This window comes from Columba livia, chromosome 1 (assembly GCF_036013475.1).
Source record: "Columba livia isolate bColLiv1 breed racing homer chromosome 1, bColLiv1.pat.W.v2, whole genome shotgun sequence".
Taxonomy (NCBI): Eukaryota; Metazoa; Chordata; class Aves; order Columbiformes; family Columbidae; genus Columba; species Columba livia.
In genome coordinates, this window is record NC_088602.1 from 135,622,045 (window position 1) to 135,643,353 (window position 21,309).

Here is a 21,309-nt window from a genome sequence, read left to right on the forward strand (position 1 = left end):
TGATATGGTTCACATTTGCTGAAGTTTCTTAAAATATGTTCTATACCAACCTTAAGTATGCACTCAGCATGAAGAGTCACAGTCTAAATAGCTTTACTTCTAGCTAAGTTCTAAAGCAATAAAAGCAACCAGCCGTGGCAAAGGTCAGATAGTCCTAACTATAGAAGGTGCTGTCTGCCCAGCCTATGATAATGGTTAAATCTATTATGGTCAGCGAAGTTACAGAGTCAAATGCAATCAAAATCAGACTGTGCACCTGGCATTAGGCAGTGATAATGACAGATCTCGTTGAGAGTCATTGTCACTCTCCATGTAACTCACATGGTCTATTTGGTGCCTGCGCTGTTGACCTTAGGAGGACAACCCTTCTGTTCCCAGAAGTGAAACATCATGTAGGACTAAGAGGATTGTAATTTAATTGTAGTTATTGACACCCCATTAGCATTACTCTTTTTTAAGCTATGCTCTAGCGGTTTTGCAGTGGGCATCACTAGTGAACGTTCAAACCGTTAAGCATAGGCTCAATAGGTGGTGTGTGTTTTCTTCCCATCAGGAAAACATAAGCTCAGTAAAAAATGGGGTAGCTGCAAGGTTTAAAGTTGATTTAGAAATACTTTGGTATTTGGGATGGTCTTATCTAGCAGTTTGACTTACAGCTGCCTCTAGAAATTAAGTTCAAATTGGAGTAAAAGGAGCAGCAAATAATAGCAGTGGAGTTGGAGGAAGAACATCAGAAAATATCTCATTTCCTATTTTCTTTGTTTCCTCGGGATCTGCGACTGAGCTCTTGCCTACGCAATTCCCAGCATTCTACCCAGTCCCTAGGTTCTCTCCTCATCTCCATTCCTTTTTTCTTCTCTCCCCTATACCTTCAGTTACCAACAACTTCCCTGCTCTCCCAAGTTCTGCAACAAGGACAGGCAAGATACAACATGACCTGTCAGCAGGTAGCACAGATCCTTACCTTTCATGGATCATCAATCTATGTCTCCCTCTATTGCAGAGCTACCATTTTTCTTCACAAACATGTAGGAACTGAGATCCCTCTTGCTCCTTCAAACTCCTTGAAGTTGATAAAATGGTTCAAAAAACAAAAAGACAAATGAACAGCCTAATCACATGATTCTTATTCTCTGGGGAAATCAAGCTTAAGATCAGAGACCTTCTTTGTGCTAATAAGTCTGATGAGCATATCACACAGGTGTCTTTTTCTTTATTTTTATTATTTAACAGTTTGACATTGACAAGGAAGCAGGAGAGAGACAGATTTACCATCGGTACTGTATGGAACGGGCATCTGTACATTGTGCCCATGTGTTCACTACAGTCTCACAGATAACAGCTATAGAAGCAGAACATATGCTTAAAAGAAATCCTGGTAAGACTTGAATTGTGTTCTTATTATATTTCCTCTGAGTACCTACATTTCCTCAATATAATAGAGACAGGTATGCAATCATGAAGAGCAAGTACACATGCATAGATATGTCTGGCTACACTACAGAGAATAACCAATTTTCAAAAGAAAAGTGCAGATAATATCATTTGAAGCACATTCTAGTAGCATATGTAAATCCAGAAGAAAACAAGCAGCATTTAATAACTGCTTTCAGTACAATTTCAGGAGAGCATTACTTTAACTCCATAGATGTTAGGCTTTCTTTGCAGGGACATCTCAGCTTCAGGAGTTTTGTCTATAGCTGGGTTTCCAGTGATGGTAATATATTCAGGTCAACTGATGAAAGCAGGAGCTGGAATCTCTGTAATACATTTCACCAGGTGTTACGGTGTGAGGTTTGTTGCTAAAGATGAGTGATATATTCTTTTAGAAAAATTATTTTAGCAAAAAGTATCATATGCAAAGCAGAATGTTAGATTAGTTTTGTTTTCCAGTGCTAAAGCTCTTTTTTTTTTTTGTTTTGTTTTGTTACTTAGTGTTGAAAGAATTCAGAAGACTAAAAAAAGACCATAAATCAATACAGTCCGTTTCCCTGTATCTGTTACACCTAGGAGTAGTGTAATCGTCATGATCGTCATGATCTTAGGACCTAACAATTTTAAGTTTCATAGAAAGATATAATATTTTCTAATAGACCAGCCAGTGCAGTTTGAAAAAATAGTCGTGTGCCCAACAGTTTGTCTGATTTTCCCATTTGTGTTAGTCTAATAAAATATGGAACTTACCAACAAACCTTGTCACATTCTATACATGGAGTTTGAATGAAGTCATGATCCCAGTTTGATGTGTCATTAAAGCTGTCTTTACATCAGCACAGTGCTATATAAGGACAAGCCAAAATACTCCATCTGCAGGTAAGTATCATGGGGGAAATACTGCAAAACAATTTTTAGACTGTTTAGTGGGTATGTTCACTTCTTAGTTAGATATTTTAAGTATAACAATGCTCCAATGACTTGGGTGTTTTTTGGTTTGCTTATTCTTTTCAGATTTGTTTTTAGGTGAATTGCAGAACTAATAATAGTTTGGGACAGTTACCCCTGTAAACTTCAATGCTTCAAACCACATCGTGGTTCATGCATGAGGACAAAAGAGAAGTTGCCGATTGGATCCTTTGCCTCACTCCTAACTAACTGTCAATAGGATGAATTTAGAAGATCTTTCCTTTTAATTTTAAACATAATAGCCATGTCTTAAAAGTGATATAAGTGTTCAGTCATCTAAATTGGGATATCTCTGAAAGATCTTGGTTTTTTAGCAAGTGCGGAGTACTTGACCTCTGCAACTTAGACTTTTGAAGCTGTTTTGTATTGGCATGAGGCCTCTCCCCACAACAGCTACTCTTGAAAATCAGAGTTTATGTTTTGAGATTTCAGGAGACTGAAATGAGTCTGAATCAGTTTTATTTTGGGAGAGAAAATCTGCAGACTGCTCACAGATAGAACATCAGTTGAAACTGAAGAGAATTACATACACAGAGATTCACAGGCCTGAACTTCTTTTGATTATTCTTGCAACTTTGAAGAAACCAAGTAAATATACTTAATGTTTGCATAAAAAAATGTTCACACATATCATGCTTCATGTTGACAGAGCTAGATAGAATAGGAATTGCTACCCCAAATCCTAGGAGACTGTTGTAAGTGGAAAATATGTTCTGATGGGAATAAGTCCTTTAATAGTTTATTTGAATCTTAGACCACAAATAAACTGTGTAGGAGTCTATTCTTGTAGTATTTATTCTCTCTGAAGTTGTGAAATCAGCATAGACATTGGATGTTCAGAAAAATCAACAGTCCTTCAGTAGATCATTTAGCTTGAATTCTGCAAAGGAACATGAATACTGAAATAATTTGTACACTTCACAATCCACTTTAAAAATAAACTTTTAGAAGGGGGATGCAGAATCAACACAATTAACTTTCATTTGCATTTGAATTTGTTGAGAGGTAAGCTTTGTAACAAAGTTGTTAACTAAAAATAACTGAGGAAATGTGGTAAGTAGAGCAGTCTCTGCTACTGTTCATTAATGTTGAACTTGGAGTATAACTCAAATTACGAATCTCATCACTTGGAAAAACCCCTTTAAAATTCAGTAGACCTGATTGCATAGAGAGCTTTTGCACCAGGACAAAGGACAATTAGTCAGTCTAAACCTGGCAGAATTACCGCTTGCATTGCCCTAAATTCACTTGCTGCTGATTTTATTTGATCAATAGTTATCAAACCATATTTGTCAAAAGCTTAAGTATCTAATGTTGAACTTGTTCTCTTCGACATATCATACAAGATTCTGTCTGTGATCATGAGTTATATTCCTGTGATTTGAAAGCTGATATGGGATTTCTAATGTTTTCATTCAGATACGAAACATATGAAAAATATTTCTCATTAGCAGTAGAGAAGACTTTTAATCAACATTCTAAGAGACTTAGGTATTAGTTAAATTCTAAATCTAGACTTCCTATCTCTATATTTTTGATCAAAATCTTAGAAGTAAACCCCGAAAAAAGTACAAGAGAACCCTGAATCTTAGTGATTTACCAATCAAAACCAGAGTACTATGCTACTATTATGTAAATCAATGTCAGTTTCTTTCCTATAAAAAAAGAAATAAAATCATTCTGATTTGACCTACTTGGGACAGTTTTAAAACAACAATTACATTAGTTCATTAAACAGCAAAAAACCCCAAAACACTTAAAATAGGGACACAGCTCTCTTTCCTCACTTCTTCCCTAGGGCAAGGGCAAATTGCCTTACATATATTCAAAATATTTTTGTATGTTAAACAGAAATGGCGAACTATATACTTTAGTCCACCACACCTGTTCTGTACCTCAAAGGCTTCAACAAGAGACAGACTGACCCCCTGTCCTGATGAAAGGACGAATGAAGCTGCGGTTGGAACAAAGAGCATAGGAGTAGGTTGTGTAAAGGCTGCTGCTGATGGGTGAGAGTTTTCAAATCTCTGATAAATAAATGTGAGAGAGTGGATAGAAACTGACCAGCCACACTGAAGTCAAGGATTCTTACTTTATTGGGAAGAGCTTGAAGTGGTTGCAGTCTCAAAGCTGTGTGCTGCATGAGCCTGTTCTTCCATGCTGAATGAGAAGCAGGTCAGAGGAAAGAGACCATATGTTTTTGGTAAAGACAAAGAGAAATAGAGGGTGTTTCTGCTCTGTTGACTCCCCACTCATACGAGGCCACACAGGGCTTTGTTCAGAGCTGCTCCTAGTGATGGGCAGCAGAAGAACAGAACACAAGTTTTCTTGTTGGGCCCACCAATCCGCTCCTGCCTTGTCACTGAGAACCAAATCTCAAGTACATAACAAGTAAAGATTTCTTGGTAAAGGCTGGTCTGCAGTTTGAAATGTGGTATTTCAAGACAGATCCATCAGAATTTTTGGTATTGCATAGTTACTAATAAAAGTTATATTTTAATCTGCTGTTTAACCCAAAGACTCCCAAAACACTTTACAAGGTAAAGACTAATCAGAGATCACTTACCTGGCAGGGAATTACATATATTGCTAAAGCAGACTGTAAATTTCAAGGAAGTAATTAAAAATGGCCATGGCATGAAAAATGTCAAGCAAGTTTACTGGACAGCATGTGGAGAACTGATTGTACTTATTTTAAGATCATCTCGTATGTAATCAAACCAAAAGAGCCATAGAAATCTCCCTAAGTCTCTCTGGAAATAAGAGACAGTTTTATATTAGGTTAGATGCTTAATGCTAGACATAAAACCTCTACTTTTAGTGGAAGGAATGGAAAACCCTGGATGCCAGCCGTCCTTGGCTGAAAGACCACAATAGAAGGAATATTCAAATCCTGTATTGGTGGCAAGCAAGAGACTGTCCTCCCAACAGTAACCCTGATGACTGGGTTTGAAGTTAACCATGTGCACTGAGATCAAAGGAGATGCCATTTTGTTTGCATGAACTGTGTGTGGTCAGCAATGATTTCTTACTGAAGGTCCTTTGGATGATGCATAGAATTTTAAAAATTACTATAGTTAATGGTTGTGGTTGCTAGACACCTGATGACACTTGCCAGGAGAACAATTATGAAATCAGCAGTAGTGCATCCTCTAATAATTAGTGCTTCTTGCTTATTTGAAGATTCTTTGTATTCGAAGAATATCTGGTATCATGAATTAGTAGTGTAACTGCTGAAGTCAGCTGTGTTACTGTGAAATATATCTGCAGAGGAACTGGCCTCCCCTTTCTTTTCCATACATGGAATTCATAAGCCAACTCTAAGAAAAGAAAATGTCATTCTTTCTATTTACTTAACTAGATTTAGGGCAAGCCTTTAAATAGCTGCTGTGCTCTACCAGAAAGGTGAAGAGTGACTGAATTTCAGTATTGGTTGTATCTCCTTATAAATCTATGTATGTCCTATAACTCTATCTTAGAAGATACTGGAAATGAATGAATTTTAATTGTAAGGTGCTTTGGAATCTTTGAGGAGAGTAGCCATAAAAGAGTAAAGTATAATATTTTGTGGGTATTTTTAGGAAAAATCCAATGGATTACTGAAAGGTGGTCTTCTTGACAAGGTTTTTTATTTTCTCTCTTTTCTGAGCTCTCTTGTGCCATGCAGTAAACAAGTGCATAGTACAGCACAGTTTCTGCTTTCAAGAGCTTTCAATCTATACTGATAAGCAGTCAACAGTGATATTAAGCATAAAGAGGCAAAGGGTTTATTGCACAAAAAACATATGGCTAAATGGAGACATTAGTTAAGTCCTAACAGGACAAAAGGGCATGGGGAGATTTTGCTGTTCAGAGGGTCTATGCTAATGTTGACTACAGGTCAAAATGGTACAAAACCACCTCAGTGCTATAGACAGTTGAGTGACACATGCAGTAGTTTTGTGGAATTAGCTGGTGGAGACCATTCTGTTAGTGCTGTTGCCTGTTCAGGAGTAACAAGTACATAACCTGTTCACATAACTGACAACTGAAGAACACATTGGTTCTTTCCTTAAAGGTTTCTCTGAATCTGAAGATGTCTACCTCTGCCTTTTCTCTACTTTTCCAGATGTTGTCACCCCAAATGGCTTGAACGTTAAGAAATTTTCAGCAATGCATGAGTTTCAGAATTTGCATTCCATGTACAAGGCTAGGATCCAAGAGTTCGTTCGAGGTCATTTCTATGGGTATGCTTTTACTTTTCAAAAACTAGCAATTGTTGTCCAACACTATTTAAAGCAAGAACCAAACCAGGAAGACTAACAGGTACTTCATAGAGGAGATGAAATGTTATCGACTTACTCAAATATCTGTCTGGGATTTCTCAGTCAGAGGCTAAAGAAATCTTAGACACCAGTTCTAAGTCTGCTTAACAGATTGTGGGATCAGGCAGAAGGTCTTGGTTTTTTTATTATTTGTCCAAGATGCAGTTCATCAGATTGAGATAGTAATCTTAATTTAAAGAATAACAGAAAAGCCTCACTTTCATTATTTTCTTAGGATAATAAATTCCTCCAGAATAGAAAGCTGGTTTGTGTTCTGTTTGATTATATCTTGAGAAATACTTTGTACTTGTCTGTTTGTTTGGTTGGTTTCAGCCACCTTGACTTCAGTCTTGAAAAGACCTTATTTTTCTTCATTGCTGGGAGATATGAGTTTTCCAACAAAGGAGCTGATATGTTTCTAGAAGCCTTATCAAGATTAAACTTTTTGCTGAGGGTAAGAAAGCTTCTGCAAATGTAGATAACATAAAGTTTATGCTGAAACTTACAATACTGTGGAAGTAACCCACAAGAATTTCCATGCCATACTCTGGTTTATAGGAAAATAACTATGGGATATTCAGAGTTTTCATAAAGCTCTGTCCCTGAATTGTCAGAGTATATAACAATCACAGGCTGCTTAAAAGTTTGTGCCAGATGAGAAAATATGTGCATGATTTTTATTTTTTTTGCACTTTATGTTCACATCCTAATTCATGGCCTCTAAACCAAACTATTGCCCAAATCAGAATTGGGTGACATCTATTTACCTGTATCTATTATCCTCAGCTATGTCTCTGACTTGACAAAAAACTTCACAGCTAAAGGGGGAGATAAAAGATCAGAGTCTTTCTGGACAGCCAAAGTGTGTTGGCTTTGCCTGTGAGTAATTCTTACTGTTACATTTGGCTCTGATACCTTGTGGTGAGATTTTTTTTTTCTCTTCATCTTGTGTCCAATAGGTTCATAAGACTGATGTTACAGTTGTTGTGTTCTTCATCATGCCAGCAAAGACAAACAATTTCAATGTGGAAACCCTGAAAGGACAAGCAGTTCGGAAGCAGCTCTGGTAAATGCTCTTCTCACTGAGGGCCTTGTACAGTGTATTGAGGAGACATGCAAAAGTTTCTAATGAAGAATAATGCTCTTTCTTTTTACTCTGCTAAAATTAAGGCTTGTGGGTAACTAGAATGTATTTGTGCAGATGAAAGAGTTGGGAATGATAAATAAGAACAAATACGTATATATATATATATATATTTTGTCCTACCTTATTTTTAGTAAAATCGTTTTGCCATTCTTTGTAACAACTTAGCAAATAGTGCTTGTTTTGCAGTAACAAAGTCAAAGGTTCTAGAAAATCTGGTGTTCTGGATGTCTTCTGACTGTTTCTGATACTCCATTTAGACATGCAATTGAGTTTCCATAAAATAAGGACCACCTGCTAATTTGTCAGAGTGAGCTTCTCTGCCACTGGTGGGAAAAATAAATTAAATATACATCCTCTTCTATTTAGAAATACGGAAATTGTATTGTCTAATCCAGCAGGATAATAGTTGATAACAATTGTGTACAATTTTCTATATAGCCTACAATAAACAATGGTTGTACTCAAGCAGTGAAATTTGAAGTTATAAAGAGAAAATTGTCTCAGCCCTCCCCAGTTTAACTGTTTTCATTTTATAACTTCCCAAACAAAAAAGAAAAGCAGGAGCAGACTTAACCTTCACCTCACTTTATCTGCTGTGTGATTCTACATAGGAAAAGACACATGTTGTGAGGAGCTTTTACACTGAGAGACATAGCAAAACTGAAGGTTCAAACTCAGAAAGAAACTCAGTGATGAGTTATCACGGATGAATTTTCTTTAAAGGAGTGAGAAATGCCATTTCATGCAGTGTGTTTACAGATTAATTATCTAAGCAGGGAGATGGAAACGTGCACTTTATCAGGTAGCTAAAATGGTTAAACTCTACTGCAGATGTAAGGAGGCTGGTCTTAAAGCTAAGGGACTAAAACCCACAAGACCTATCTTCTGCTTTTATGCCTGTGTCTCACTATGTTTAACCTCCTTCTGATGCCAGTTTTATATTTATAAAATGATAGAAATCTAAACGACTTGGAGATGAAAGGCTCTGTGTTAAGAGAAGGATACTGTTTTTCTTGTTATCTCATTAACTGCCTCCAGCAGATGATCTCTGTCTCAGTTTCTGGATAACAGTAATCTAGTCGAAGTCTTTGATTGACAGATACTAAACCTGCATAAAACCAGTGACAGAAATAGTTTAACGATGGTCATTGAAATAATTTAGCTTTTGCCATGATGTTTCATCCTATGTGACTTCAGGATACGTCTAAGATGAGGGAAGCGAATCATCCTCTGAAATGGACTGTCACCCTTTGCAGATGTGTGGAGGATCTGCACAACTAGCTTAAAATGTAGATGGTAAAGCAGGGTAACATAGCCAGAGTTTTTAGTGAGGACTCTGTATACAGGAATTGTAGGAAAATAATGTGTGTGCAGTGAGAAAGAGTCGTGCCTGCAACAGGTGCTTTTGGCCTCTGCTTTGTCCTTGGTGTAAAGTATGTAATGTTTTAAAATAATCCAACAGCTACATATTAAATAAATAATATATGAATATTAGGAAAGTTTAAATTAAATTAAATACTCAAAGATTTTTCCCTGTTGTGTCTCTATTACGTGGTTACTTCTCTGATATTCAGTAACATAGGCATGATAGTAACGGTAAAAGTAAACTTGAAAGATGTGAAATTATGCAATAAATACTGTTTCTAGCTATTCTTCCCACTGTGCTCTATGAAAATCAAAAGACCCTCTGCATCATCATGTGTAGCATTATCATGGTCATGATCTGAAGCTCCTGGATAAAACCACCTGATATCAGCATTGCATAACAGTATTATTTTAAGAATATCACAGATATTACATACAAGAAGAGGTCAGCACTTGTAAAGGAATAGGTGATAGCTGACCTGGGGTATAAAATTCCTCATTTCCTCTGCTTCTGAAAAAGTGGTCTATCCTATCTGGGTTAAGTTTTGGCTATTGTACATGTCATAAGTCTATGAAAATATATAGCCATGAGGGGATTATCTTGCTGAAATTTGGATCAATTATATTTGACATTTAGCTTCTTTACAACTTTCCCAAAATTAGCTGTTATGCTATTGTGTCGTGTGAGTTGGGAGATAGCAACTAACAATTTTGTGGATTCTCAGCTTGGTAAAGTTTAGGATTTCACTTAACAAGTTTTGTCTCTGCCCAAAATATAATTTTTAGAAATCAGAAAGGCAGGAAGAGTTTTACAAAGTGGGTGTTTTACTCAATTTGAGAATGAGTTTGCTATTTTGACAACAGTACTTCCGGCTATACTTTCAAATTATTTCAGCTAGGGGCAGGATAATATCATGGCTCTTTTCATTTAGAAGAATTGTTCACTGGAGTTCTATCTTAGCTAAAATAACATATTTGTCTTGCACAGGCTTTATTATTAGCTTAAAAAATGGCCTGAGCTTTTCAGAATGTTTTTTGGTTTGCGAACTAATTTCTGACAAATTATTTTTTATTCTAACAGTTGCTTTCAAAAGTTTTTGAGTTAGGAAATAGAGAGGAAAGTGAAAGGAGAAGGTAGCTTTAAAATCCCTGTTTGTTTAAATCTTTTATCTTACAGCTTTTCACTAGGTCAAGTTAAATTGGAGACCTCTCAGTCTTGATTAGTGTCCAACTATCATGTTTCTCTACATAAAGTCATATATATACTTTCTTTTTCATAGCTGAGATGAAGGTGTGGTTACTGCTCAGAGCAAAGTATTGCAAGTAGTCACTAGTGAGGTCTGCTTTTGGCTTTCACAGTGCATTCATCTTTGGACACAGGTCAAATCCTCAGCTGTGTCGAAATCCATCCGTATGGCTGCTGGCTGGATAAAAGAGCTTTGAGAACCAGATTTCTGTCTGCTGCTGCATTCTTGATTCCATCAGTATACATGAAGACACAGTTTAATTTCCAGCAGCAGGAATGTCTTTCATTCTGTCTGTGTCCTGGATTCTGCTGTTTTATACATATATTTTTTTATTTTCCTAGGGACACTGCACAATCTGTGAAAGAAAAGTTTGGAAAGAAACTCTACAATGCCCTGCTAAAGTGAGTGTATCGGTTACTTCGCTCTGCCTTGCAGAGCCACATATTCATCTGGTTTACCTGTGGTGTTTCTGTGCTTCTGCTCTTTGTGTAAGAAATTTTGACATCCATAGGAAGGGCAGAGGGGAAGAACAGAGGACCCTCTGTTCCGTATACAGGTTACTTGTTCAGTAGGCGGAATCACAGAGAAAAAAATTGAAAGTATTAGCACCACATTGTGTAAAGAGTCTTAAGTGACATGGGGGATGTCTAAGTAACACAAGTGCTTACTCGCTATCAAGAATGAGCTATATCAGCTTAAAAGAGCTCCAGAGACAAAGTGATATGTATTAGTGGCTTACTCAGACCCTTTCAAATGACAATTGGAAGTGAATGACCCAAAGTACAGATGAGATGACTGGAACTTCAGCAAAAACAAGGTCTGTCTGAAAAACAGAAAAAAAGAATTCTTAAGCTTCTTTGGAAACTAATGGAAAGGTCGGTAGGTGTATGGGAAAAAAAATGTGGGTAATATAGAAGGACCATGAGAACAAAGGAGAGATTCACGTTGACATCAACAGACTTCAGACCTTGTTTGCTGTTTCTTCATCTTCTTTATACAACTGATAATAAGTCATTTGGTAAAATAGGCTCTGTGTTTTCTCTGCAGAGGAGAAATTCCAGACTTGAACAAGATTCTTGACCGAGATGATATAACCATTATGAAAAGAGCCATCTTTTCAACTCAGGTCAGAAAACTTGTCATTTACACAAACATGTTGTATAAGTGATAAATATTGCTATGCACAAGGATTGTGGATGACATGTAGTGATATGTATGCATTGAAATAGAAGTTTTAATCAAATATACTTCTCATTGGTAACATTTAAAGATCAGTTGTGATTGTTTTTAATGACGTGACGGAAGTACTCAACCCCCATTCCTGACAAATGAGAGGATTACCCAAACTAATTCTTTTGAGAAATTTGTGGATATTCCCCCAGTCACATGCAGGACACAAAAACTCCTAACTCTTTTCATCTGCACCAAGTGTGAGATTTACGTTGTTCATGAAGCCTGGATTAATCCATTTTTGTTAAATATGTAAAATCAATATTTTAAGGAGATATATTGTACTGACTAAGAACCTTTAAATAGTAGGCCTTTCTAAAAGTTAGTACAAGTACATGTATTTTGAGGTAAATGAAACAAGTGCTATGAGAGATTTTATGGTCTCTTTTGTGGCCTTAGTTATATAGAAGACAATATTATATGATCATAACTTTCCCTTCTTCCCTTGAAATGAAAGGGTAAAAACCCATCCATACCGATAACAAAACCTCTCACTAAGAGACCCGCTACCCTTAGAAAATGGTAACAGGACTATGCCAACACTTTTGTCTGGCTTACGGATTGCCTTTTCTCTCTTTAGCGACACTGTCTGCCTCCAGTGACCACCCACAACATGATTGATGATAGCAATGATCCAATCCTCAATACTATCCGACGCATTGGCCTTTTCAACAACCGGACAGACAGAGTAAAGGTACATTCTCTCATTTTCATTTTAGATATAGAATAGAATTTCTTGTAACAGTCTCAGTCTGGATCATTAGTATGGGGAGTGCAGTCAAATTATTGATAGGCAATATTATAGTATTAGAGTAAGCACTTCTTCCCTCTTCCTCCCTTTCCAGGAACAACAACTGGTCACTTCACAGATATCCTCAGTTACTGCTTAACCAAGTTAATTTCAAGTTAGAAACCTGATGTTAGGGAGCGGTTTTCATTGCTGCCTCTTGTACTGAATGAGGAGCTACTACTCCTGAAATCCACAAAGTGCCACAGGTCATTTGCACCCAGATGTAAAACTCTGTAATAGATTTGTGTAGTTAAAATTGGAGACCAAGAGCTTGAGCACAGCCCTTTCTGCAGTATTGGTTCACCTCTTAAGAGCAGCACCCTGACACTCAGCATTTGAATGTAGAAAGTAACCAGGGCTTTGATCCTGAGCTGAAATGCTTCCTGTTTGTGCTGTGCTCATGTTTACATCAACTGTTGAAGCTCAGTGTATGTAAATAAATCCTTTCCTTACTTACTGAGACATGGCAACCCTGGCTGTACATACAGACTGGGGGACGAGAGGCTGGAAAGCAACTCTGTGGAGAGGGATCTGGGGATTCTGGCTGATGGCAAGTTGAACATGAGCCAACGGTGTCCCTGGCAGCCAAGAGGGCCACCTGTGTCCTGGGTGCATCCAGCACAGCATTGCCAGCTGGGCAGGGAGGTGATTGTCCCGCTCTGCTCTGCACTGGTGCGGCCTCACCTGGAGCACTGTGTGCAGGTCTGGGCAACATAGGATAAAAAGGATATAAAGCTACTGGAGACTGTCCACAGGAGGGCTACAAATTTGGTGAAGGGTTTGGAAGGGAAGCTGTATGAGGAGCAGCTAAAGTCGCTTGGTTTGTTCAGCCTGGAGGAGTCTGAGGGGAGACCTCATGGCAGCTACAGCTTCCTCACAAGGGGAGGAGGAGGGGCAGGCACTGATCTCTTCTCTCTGGTGACCAGAGACAGAATGGAGGGAATGGCAGGAAGATGTGCCAGGGGAGGTTTAGGTTGGACATTGGGAAAAGATTCTTCCCCCAGAGGGTGGTGGAGCACTGGAACAGACTCCCCAGGGAGGTGTCACGGCCCCAAGCCTGACAGTGTTCAAGAAGAGACTGGACAAGGCCCTCAGACACATGGTGTGAACTGTGGGGTTGTCCTGTGCAGGGACAGGAGCTGGACTCGATGATCCTTGTGGGTCCCTTCCAACTCAGGACATTCTATGATTACAGGTCTGTCTTGCCAGATCGCAGAAATGATCAGCTCTCATCACAAGTTTGCCAAAGCTTTTCTTAAATCTACCAATCTCTATCATTCTCTCTGTTAACTATGACTACCTATTCAAAGTAAAACCTAAAACTGCAAATTCTTTGTCTTCCAAAGCTTCTTTATAAAGACAGGTCCATAGTATTTCTGACAAGGACATATCGCTTATTCTCAGTGTTTCGGCTTTAAATGCCATGACAATAACCAAGTAAACATTTTCCTCAACTTATTATTTGCTTCTTCCTGGCTTCACATATTTTCTGCTGAGCCTGTGTCTACACAGAACACAATATGGTAATAATATAGAAGATGTAACAAAAGTAGGGTGGAAGGATGCACTGTATATAAATGTAATTAAAAAATCCTCAGAACTAACTGCTTGAAGTCATTAGAAAGCAGGATGGCGTATAACACTGCGGACACCTCTTCCTGCTTCTCAGGAGACTTGTTTGGCTAGGTTTAATATATGTCAAGTTTGTATAAAGCTCTCATTACCACTGGAAAATTACCTACTTCATGAACAGGCTTAATATTTCATGAGCTGAATGTCATGAACAAAAATTCTGTAAATTTCAAATAGAAATTAATTTTGATATGTATGATATATCCACACATAGAGTTGGATGTGAAAAATAACCTCAGCAATGTCAGTGGAAAATCTTATTTGATTCACCGGGGTCAAATGACCTTGTGTAATGAGTTTACAGCCCATTTACTGGTTGAATGCATTCATGTGCTGATTTACTCAAATGAGTGTCATGACTCTATTATTAAGAAAGGATAAAAGCATGTTATTGACATGGAATAATGGCTGCAGTATATTTCTGTGGGGGAAAAAGCCTAGAGAACATTAAACCCTTCCCTCACACTTCTTCCTCCCAAAGCAGACTGGACAACACACACGAGGCACTTCTCGACATAGCAATGGAATAGGGAGCAGTGACCCCAAGCCCTGCAGAGTCATGCAGATAAATTATTAATAGCTCAGGTCCTGAAAGCAGCACATTAGCCTAAGTTAATAAGCTTTGTCTTTCAGAAAGATTAGTTACCCTAGGCACAGGATTGTGATAATGAGGCTGTAATATGTCTGGTTTCAAAATCTTCTCAGTTCTTGAGAGATCCATTGAGGACCATAAGCATTCCTATATTTCAGTTGGGTGCTGTGAATCTCAGAAGTGCTGTATTCTCCTGAGGCCTCCTCTGCAACAAGATATCCCAATGCTCTATATTGGTACAACAGGCCAAGAGAACCAATTGAGTATTGCTAAATGCCACAGCCATCAGCATAATTCTAAATGTGCATGGTCTTCCTTGATGAAGCTGAAGATCGGTCCAGAAAAAGGGTTCATTATCAGTACTGTTTCTGGGACAAGATTGCACACAGGCAAGATACAAGATTGCACACAGACAGGATACATTTTAGTGTAGGAATTGACTTAGATAGCAGGTGGGCAAAGGACGTGTCCATATACTTAGGAATATACCAGAGTGAAAAAAATTGCTTAAGCCTATTGATAATTAAAATGTATTGATGATAGTTTTCTTTCACCTCTAATGTAAGTTTTGAATATCCAGGTGATCCTGCATCCAGAGTTTCTTTCTTCGACAAGCCCGTTGTTGCCCTTGGACTATGAGGAGTTTGTCAGAGGCTGCCACCTTGGTGTATTTCCATCATACTATGAACCCTGGGGTTACACTCCAGGTAAGCAATCTGTACACTTAACTAATATTGAAAAATGAATATCCATTCTGTTGATGCAGAATAGCTTTGCAGCCAGTTTCTTCTGGAATGCTGAAAAATCTCTTTTGGCTGTTTCCCCTACAGTGCAAAGGTCTCTAATGCTGGCAAAATCTGGGGCCAAGGTGGTATAAAATGACATCTACCAACTGACAATTACTCACATTTGTCCCTGCGCTGGGCCCTTTCTCATACTAACATGGAATCTTTTGATTTTCTGTGGCTTTAGAATAAAAACATTTTTATACTTAATTCTTAACTTGATTCAAGGATTTTAAAAGATTTAGAGAAATGTACATATTGAAAAAGTGGGCAAGAAATCTGATACTACTGGTCAATGTAACTTCAGTGGATTTAATTCAAGATAACAATTATGTTTGATAGAATTATGTAGCACCATATCTAAAATATTTGCCACAAATACATGCAATGGTAAAGAATCTCACAGAATTAAATGGAAATTCCTGAAGATATAGAAAGCCCCGATTTACAAAAGCCACTTAACACCTGATGAAATCTGTACAAACTATGAACTTGAATACATATGAAGATCATAGCCTAGGTGCCTGGGTTTTTTATGTCCCCAAAATACTTTCTGTAGTCTTGATACACATCTGAAAGGTGGAGTGCCTCTCTGAAGGCCATTTGTTGTACACCAATGAATCAGAATAGAAATTTTGCTGATTTAGTTGTTCTCCAGAGATATTTCTCTCCAAGTAAGAAAGCTATTCAATTCCATGTAAGACAACTGTCTTGCATTCCAGCAGTTTCTCTTCCTGTTCTAATCTCAGCTAAGATATAAAGAAAGTGTGACAGCCAGGGATGATTTTGAAGTGAACATTAAAGTAAACCAGGACAGAAAAATTAGACATGCACGTAGCAGTTTCAAGGAAATCTGTGATTTACACTAGTTAGAACTGTAGTTTCTTTCTCCATTACTAATGCAAAAGTGATTCTCTTTGTTAATACCTGTTTATTCTCCCAGAAACAAAAGGTGACTTTTTTAAGGTAGATTTATAGCTCTATTTTATAGACACTAGTTTTATTCTCATAATAATGAAGGCTATGTAGGTGACTTTCAGCATTTTAAAGACTGGAGTATTATTTTACCTGCATGCTATCTTAGGTTAGGCTTAAGTTAATAGGCAAAGACACTTTAAGCCTGAGCAAACAGTTATCCTTACTCACAGCTATGACAGAAATAACTACAAAAGATGCATACATTTTCTAATTTTATAAAACTAGTTCCACATCTACTTTGTCCTAAGTTAATGATGGGGTTTGTCTTGTTTTGTTTTGTTTTTCTTGCTATACAGACCAGTTTACAAACAATGAATTTCAAAATACAAACTTTAACAGACTCTTCCACGCAGGAGATTCAGTTTTGTAGATAGCTGTGAACTAATGAATATATGTGTACAACAGATTTCAATTTAAAATCCAAACAAACAGTCCAGACCAGATATTTAGGTTCTCTGTTTCAACTCTGGTTTCCCAGACATTTTTCAGTTTAGCTGTTGAGAAACACAAAGAGACGTTTGCAAGAACAGTGTGAAATTTTCTCTTTAAAATTTCGTTTTCTTTCTTTCTTTTTCTCCAAATCCACAACAAAGCATAATAGTTTTCACTTGACATTTTCAGAGCAGCTCTAGTGTTATGTTCTCTCAAGATGAAACCATTCAAAGCATGTTGCCCTGAAATGTTTTTTGCCCATTTCTTTTGGCAGCTGAATGTACCGTGATGGGCATTCCCAGCGTAACCACAAACCTTTCTGGATTTGGCTGTTTCATGCGGGAACATGTTGCTGACCCAGCGGCTTATGGTAAAGTTTTTAACACCGTATCAAAATACCACCTCTGAGTTCGGAAAGCAAAAAGCACAGCAATGATGCTGTTACCCCTCAATTTCATGCTTTCACTAGTGCAATGGAGTTCATTGAGGGAATATATTTGGAGCTCTATAAATCTTGTTCTGTTGAATAGGCTATTTAAGCTTTCATATTTATCCAAACCTTTTCCAGGTTCTCTCTCTTTTGTCTTCCTTTAACTTTTTGTCTGCTTTATGCTTCCAAACTCATCACTTCTCCTACCTACCCTGGGGTCTCCCAGCATTTCTCTTTAATGCCTCTGGTTACAGTGTAACCCTTTAAGCCCTCCAAAAGAAGCAGTCAAAATCTACTTATCTTTGAATGGTCCAAGAAGGATGTCCTGAGACTTCAAGGCCAGTGAAACTTGCCCCACTAAACAAAGAGTAAATTATCATGTATACAGTAATAAAATAAACCTGTGAAAATAAAAGGAACCTACTTACAAATAAGAATCTGCTCTTAAAGGCTTAGAAATGGTTCATGATTGCAGTGTAGGAAGGAGGAGGGCAGCCAAGACAATATTGAAAATGTGCCCAAACTAAGGCCTCTTTCTAAGTACCTTGGCTTGTCTGTACAACCAGGTAATGACAGCTCCACACTAGTACCAACTGTGCCCTGACCTAGGGGCCAGGGCAGAGCCAGTTGCAAAATACAGCTACGCCTCCCTGGGTATGCATGTCTGTGAGAGTCTTCAGAAAGGTCACAGACCGAAAGCACAGGTCACTTGCTCTTCTCTGCCAAAACAGAGATGTGAGCATTGACATAACTTAGTGTACATTCCAAGGGGCCACCGAGCACTTCAGTTAAGGTAGTTGTGTGTCTGCCTTGTCCATCAAGAGAGCCGAAGTCTGGTACTCTCTTCTTCCCCAAACCCCAGTGTAACGAAGGTGGCAAGAATAAAGTATTGATCTCAACAAACTACGTAGGTGCAAAATTTACCTTGGCCCTCTCTCTGCCAGAATTGTGTATCGACTAATGTAAGCGAGTTAGCTATCTCTATGGAAACACTTGTGATTCTACAGAAAACATAGCCTCTCTCCTCCAAGCTGATCCTGACCAGCCACACTTGTAAATTCTACTGCAAGCTAGGAATGCATTGCATTATTTTTTTAAGCAGTGAGTATTGTTTAAATTATGGGAGGTAAAAACGAACTCCTGAATCCTTTTGGACACACTTACACAACAACAACAAAGCCTTTGAGTTTTGAATAACTTGCTGAATTTCACCCTGAAAGGTAAAGAAAATCGAAAAAAGAAACTGAACAAAAAACCCACTTATTTCTCTGCAGCCCTCCATTCCATCAGAATAGTAGCAACTGTTTCAGTTATAGCTGCCTTCTAATATTAAAAAGAACATAAAATACATGTAATGTTTGTAAGACTGTGTGACAGAAAATAGAATGGAAATATGGGAGGTCATATCCCATTTTCAGTTCTACTCATCTTCACCTTTTTTGTGTCCTTCAGGCATCTACATAGTTGATAGGAGGTTCCGCTCACCTGATGAATCATGCAACCAGCTGACTCAGTTCCTGTATGGATTTTGTCAGCAGTCCCGTCGCCAGAGGATCATCCAAAGAAACCGAACGGAGAGGCTCTCAGATCTGTTGGACTGGAGATACCTAGGCAGGGTGTGTGAAAATATGTAATAGAGGTATTAAAAATTCCAAACACATAGGTCTAACTAACAGTCTTCAGCATCATCCTACAACACGGGGAGACATGTCTGTTCTGAAAAGCACCACTCAAAGGCACAAAAGGCAAAGCCTGCCTTTACACTTCAGTATAATGCTTCCATTCTCCAGTGGCAAGAAGAAACATGACTTAACTGAATAGACTGGAGCAGAAGCCAGTCACACTGAGGTCTCTGTACTCCTTGCACTAAAGACAATGTAAAAATCTTGTGCCACTGACAACATTGGCAACCCTACACTAAGTAGGATTTATGCTCCAAAGTAATCTGGACTCTTTCAACAATCCTACCTGTTCTACCTAAAATGCTTCTGGGCCTTGTGTCTCCTCAACACTCCCAATCTACATCTTTAAAGGCAAAATAGTGGTTTTAATTTGACATAGAAAACACTGCAGTGCCACCTTCTAAGAAGACAAGTAGCAAAGCAGTATTCTCAAGTCCACAGAAGCAAAGAAGTTGATGTGCCAGTATTAGTTTTGTATCTATTTTGGACATTGTCCTGCTCTGATATCTGTGTGAGAACCTTTCTGTTTGTATGGTTCCCAACACAGCATAAGACCCTGACACAACAACCTAGTTTTTTCTGTGCATGTGATGGAGAATCATGAATATAGTGAATACATACATATTTTTTCCGAATTTTTAAATACCAGGCCTCAGTAAACTCATTAATGTTATTTCTCTGCAACTGTTACACGTGCTTCCTGTGCAAGGATGAGTCCAAAGTTTGTGTGCGTACACATGCATACTTAAAGATGTGAATTTGCCTGATTAAAAAAGAGCCAGTTCTATCTTGATGTTTAAATAACACCTATCACTCAATAAGAACTACACTGACTGAAACAAGTGCTGATTTCCATCTTGATAAATCTTACTCTTACAGAAACCTTATTCAGCTTCTGTTTCAGACTCTACTCCAGTGTGAGTCTAACATGGGTGGCTCACTATTTCACAGCAATGTGTTCATTACAAGCAGCGATATTAGTTGGATTCTCCTTAGCTGAAAGCATGTTTAGCCTTTGTTCATCACCATCTTTTAGAAGATGCTCATTTTATGTTCCTTTTTCTTCCAGCTTAAATCTACACAAGACTTCCTTGACTTGTAAAGGCTTTTTCTCTTTTATGTTGCAGTATTACATGCATGCCAGGCACTTAGCCCTCAGCAGAACATTTCCAGATAAATTTGAGATGGAACCAAGTGCTCCACCAAAGGTAAAGTCTGCTTTTGGAGAGGAGTTCATCTGCATTTTAGCTACTTTACAAAGAGAGGGAGAAAGTGTATGTCAGTGTGTGTGCATGTGTGTGTGAAAGAAAGAGAGAAAAGAGAGTTAGCAAGTTTTAACTGAAGGTAAGTCGGAATTCATAGTTAAAAGCTCAACAAGTTATAGACCCAGGCTCCAGTGAGGAGTTGTGCAAACACTGGGGGTACCAGGTACGATACAGGAACAGTTAGTTCTTCAGGTGATTTATTAATAGAGAGAACTGGATGGGATTTTGCCACTTTAGACCAGCTAAGGAACTGGCCCTTGAAATCTCTATTAGAAGAGTGGCAGCTACTAATTTTGCTTCTGATAAATGCTGTGGTTCTGCACAAACCAAATAGAAAGGGAGCTGTGAAAGGTTGTTCTAGGGAAAACGAGGCAAAACATTGCTTTCATCTAAGCATGGTATGTGAGGAGGAGTCTGTGGCTGGAGCTGCAAAGGATCAGTTTAAAGGCACATCTTCAAACACTTCTTTCATAGTGCATATTAGTGCTAATTAAAGAAGGGAAGCTGTTCAGATCCAATATAAGAACCACGTTATTTAAAACCAAACCTCCAGACACCAGCTCTTTTTTTTTTTTTTTTTTAAATAAGGAGGAGAAAGAAGGCTCAGACCAAAACCCCTTGCTTGGTTCTGCTTTTGCAGATATTGGCATTATAACTAGAAAAGTGTTTTAAAACTTCGGACTGAATTCTGAATTTCAATAAGCAGATTCTCACTACAGAGTACAGAAGGATTTCATGTTTTGTTGATGGTCTTAAGGCTCAATAAAGATAGCCATATGTTGCAAAAAGCAGTGCTGGAAGGGCAGCATATTTTTTTATGGCACAGGCTAAAGATCACTGTCATACGAGCATGTACTTAGTGGTAGAAAAGGACTGAGGGGTTCTGGGTTCAAGGGAGTTGAATTTTGGAATGCAGAGCAGGTCTAGCTTACATCCCACAATGGGTTTCCTTTGAAGAGTTGATAGCCTTAAATTGTTGTATACAACTGGTTGAGGAACACTGCAATAATATACACACCTTGCTTCT

The 21,309-nt window shown here is 38.1% G+C and overlaps 1 protein-coding gene across 1 annotated transcript in view; it reads left to right on the top strand.

Moving 5' to 3' along the window:
• GYS2 (glycogen synthase 2) overlaps positions 1-21,309 on the top strand; it is a 41,536-nt gene that overhangs the window by 19,304 nt on the left and 923 nt on the right. Inside the window, exons 5-15 of the mRNA XM_005507062.3 lie at positions 1,234-1,378; positions 6,512-6,629; positions 7,041-7,161; positions 7,667-7,773; positions 10,808-10,867; positions 11,514-11,592; positions 12,277-12,390; positions 15,291-15,417; positions 17,180-17,275; positions 18,788-18,951; positions 20,145-20,225. Coding sequence (XP_005507119.1) covers positions 1,234-1,378; positions 6,512-6,629; positions 7,041-7,161; positions 7,667-7,773; positions 10,808-10,867; positions 11,514-11,592; positions 12,277-12,390; positions 15,291-15,417; positions 17,180-17,275; positions 18,788-18,951; positions 20,145-20,225 — 1,212 coding nt within the window. The remainder of the gene's footprint in view (positions 1-1,233; positions 1,379-6,511; positions 6,630-7,040; positions 7,162-7,666; positions 7,774-10,807; positions 10,868-11,513; positions 11,593-12,276; positions 12,391-15,290; positions 15,418-17,179; positions 17,276-18,787; positions 18,952-20,144; positions 20,226-21,309) is intronic.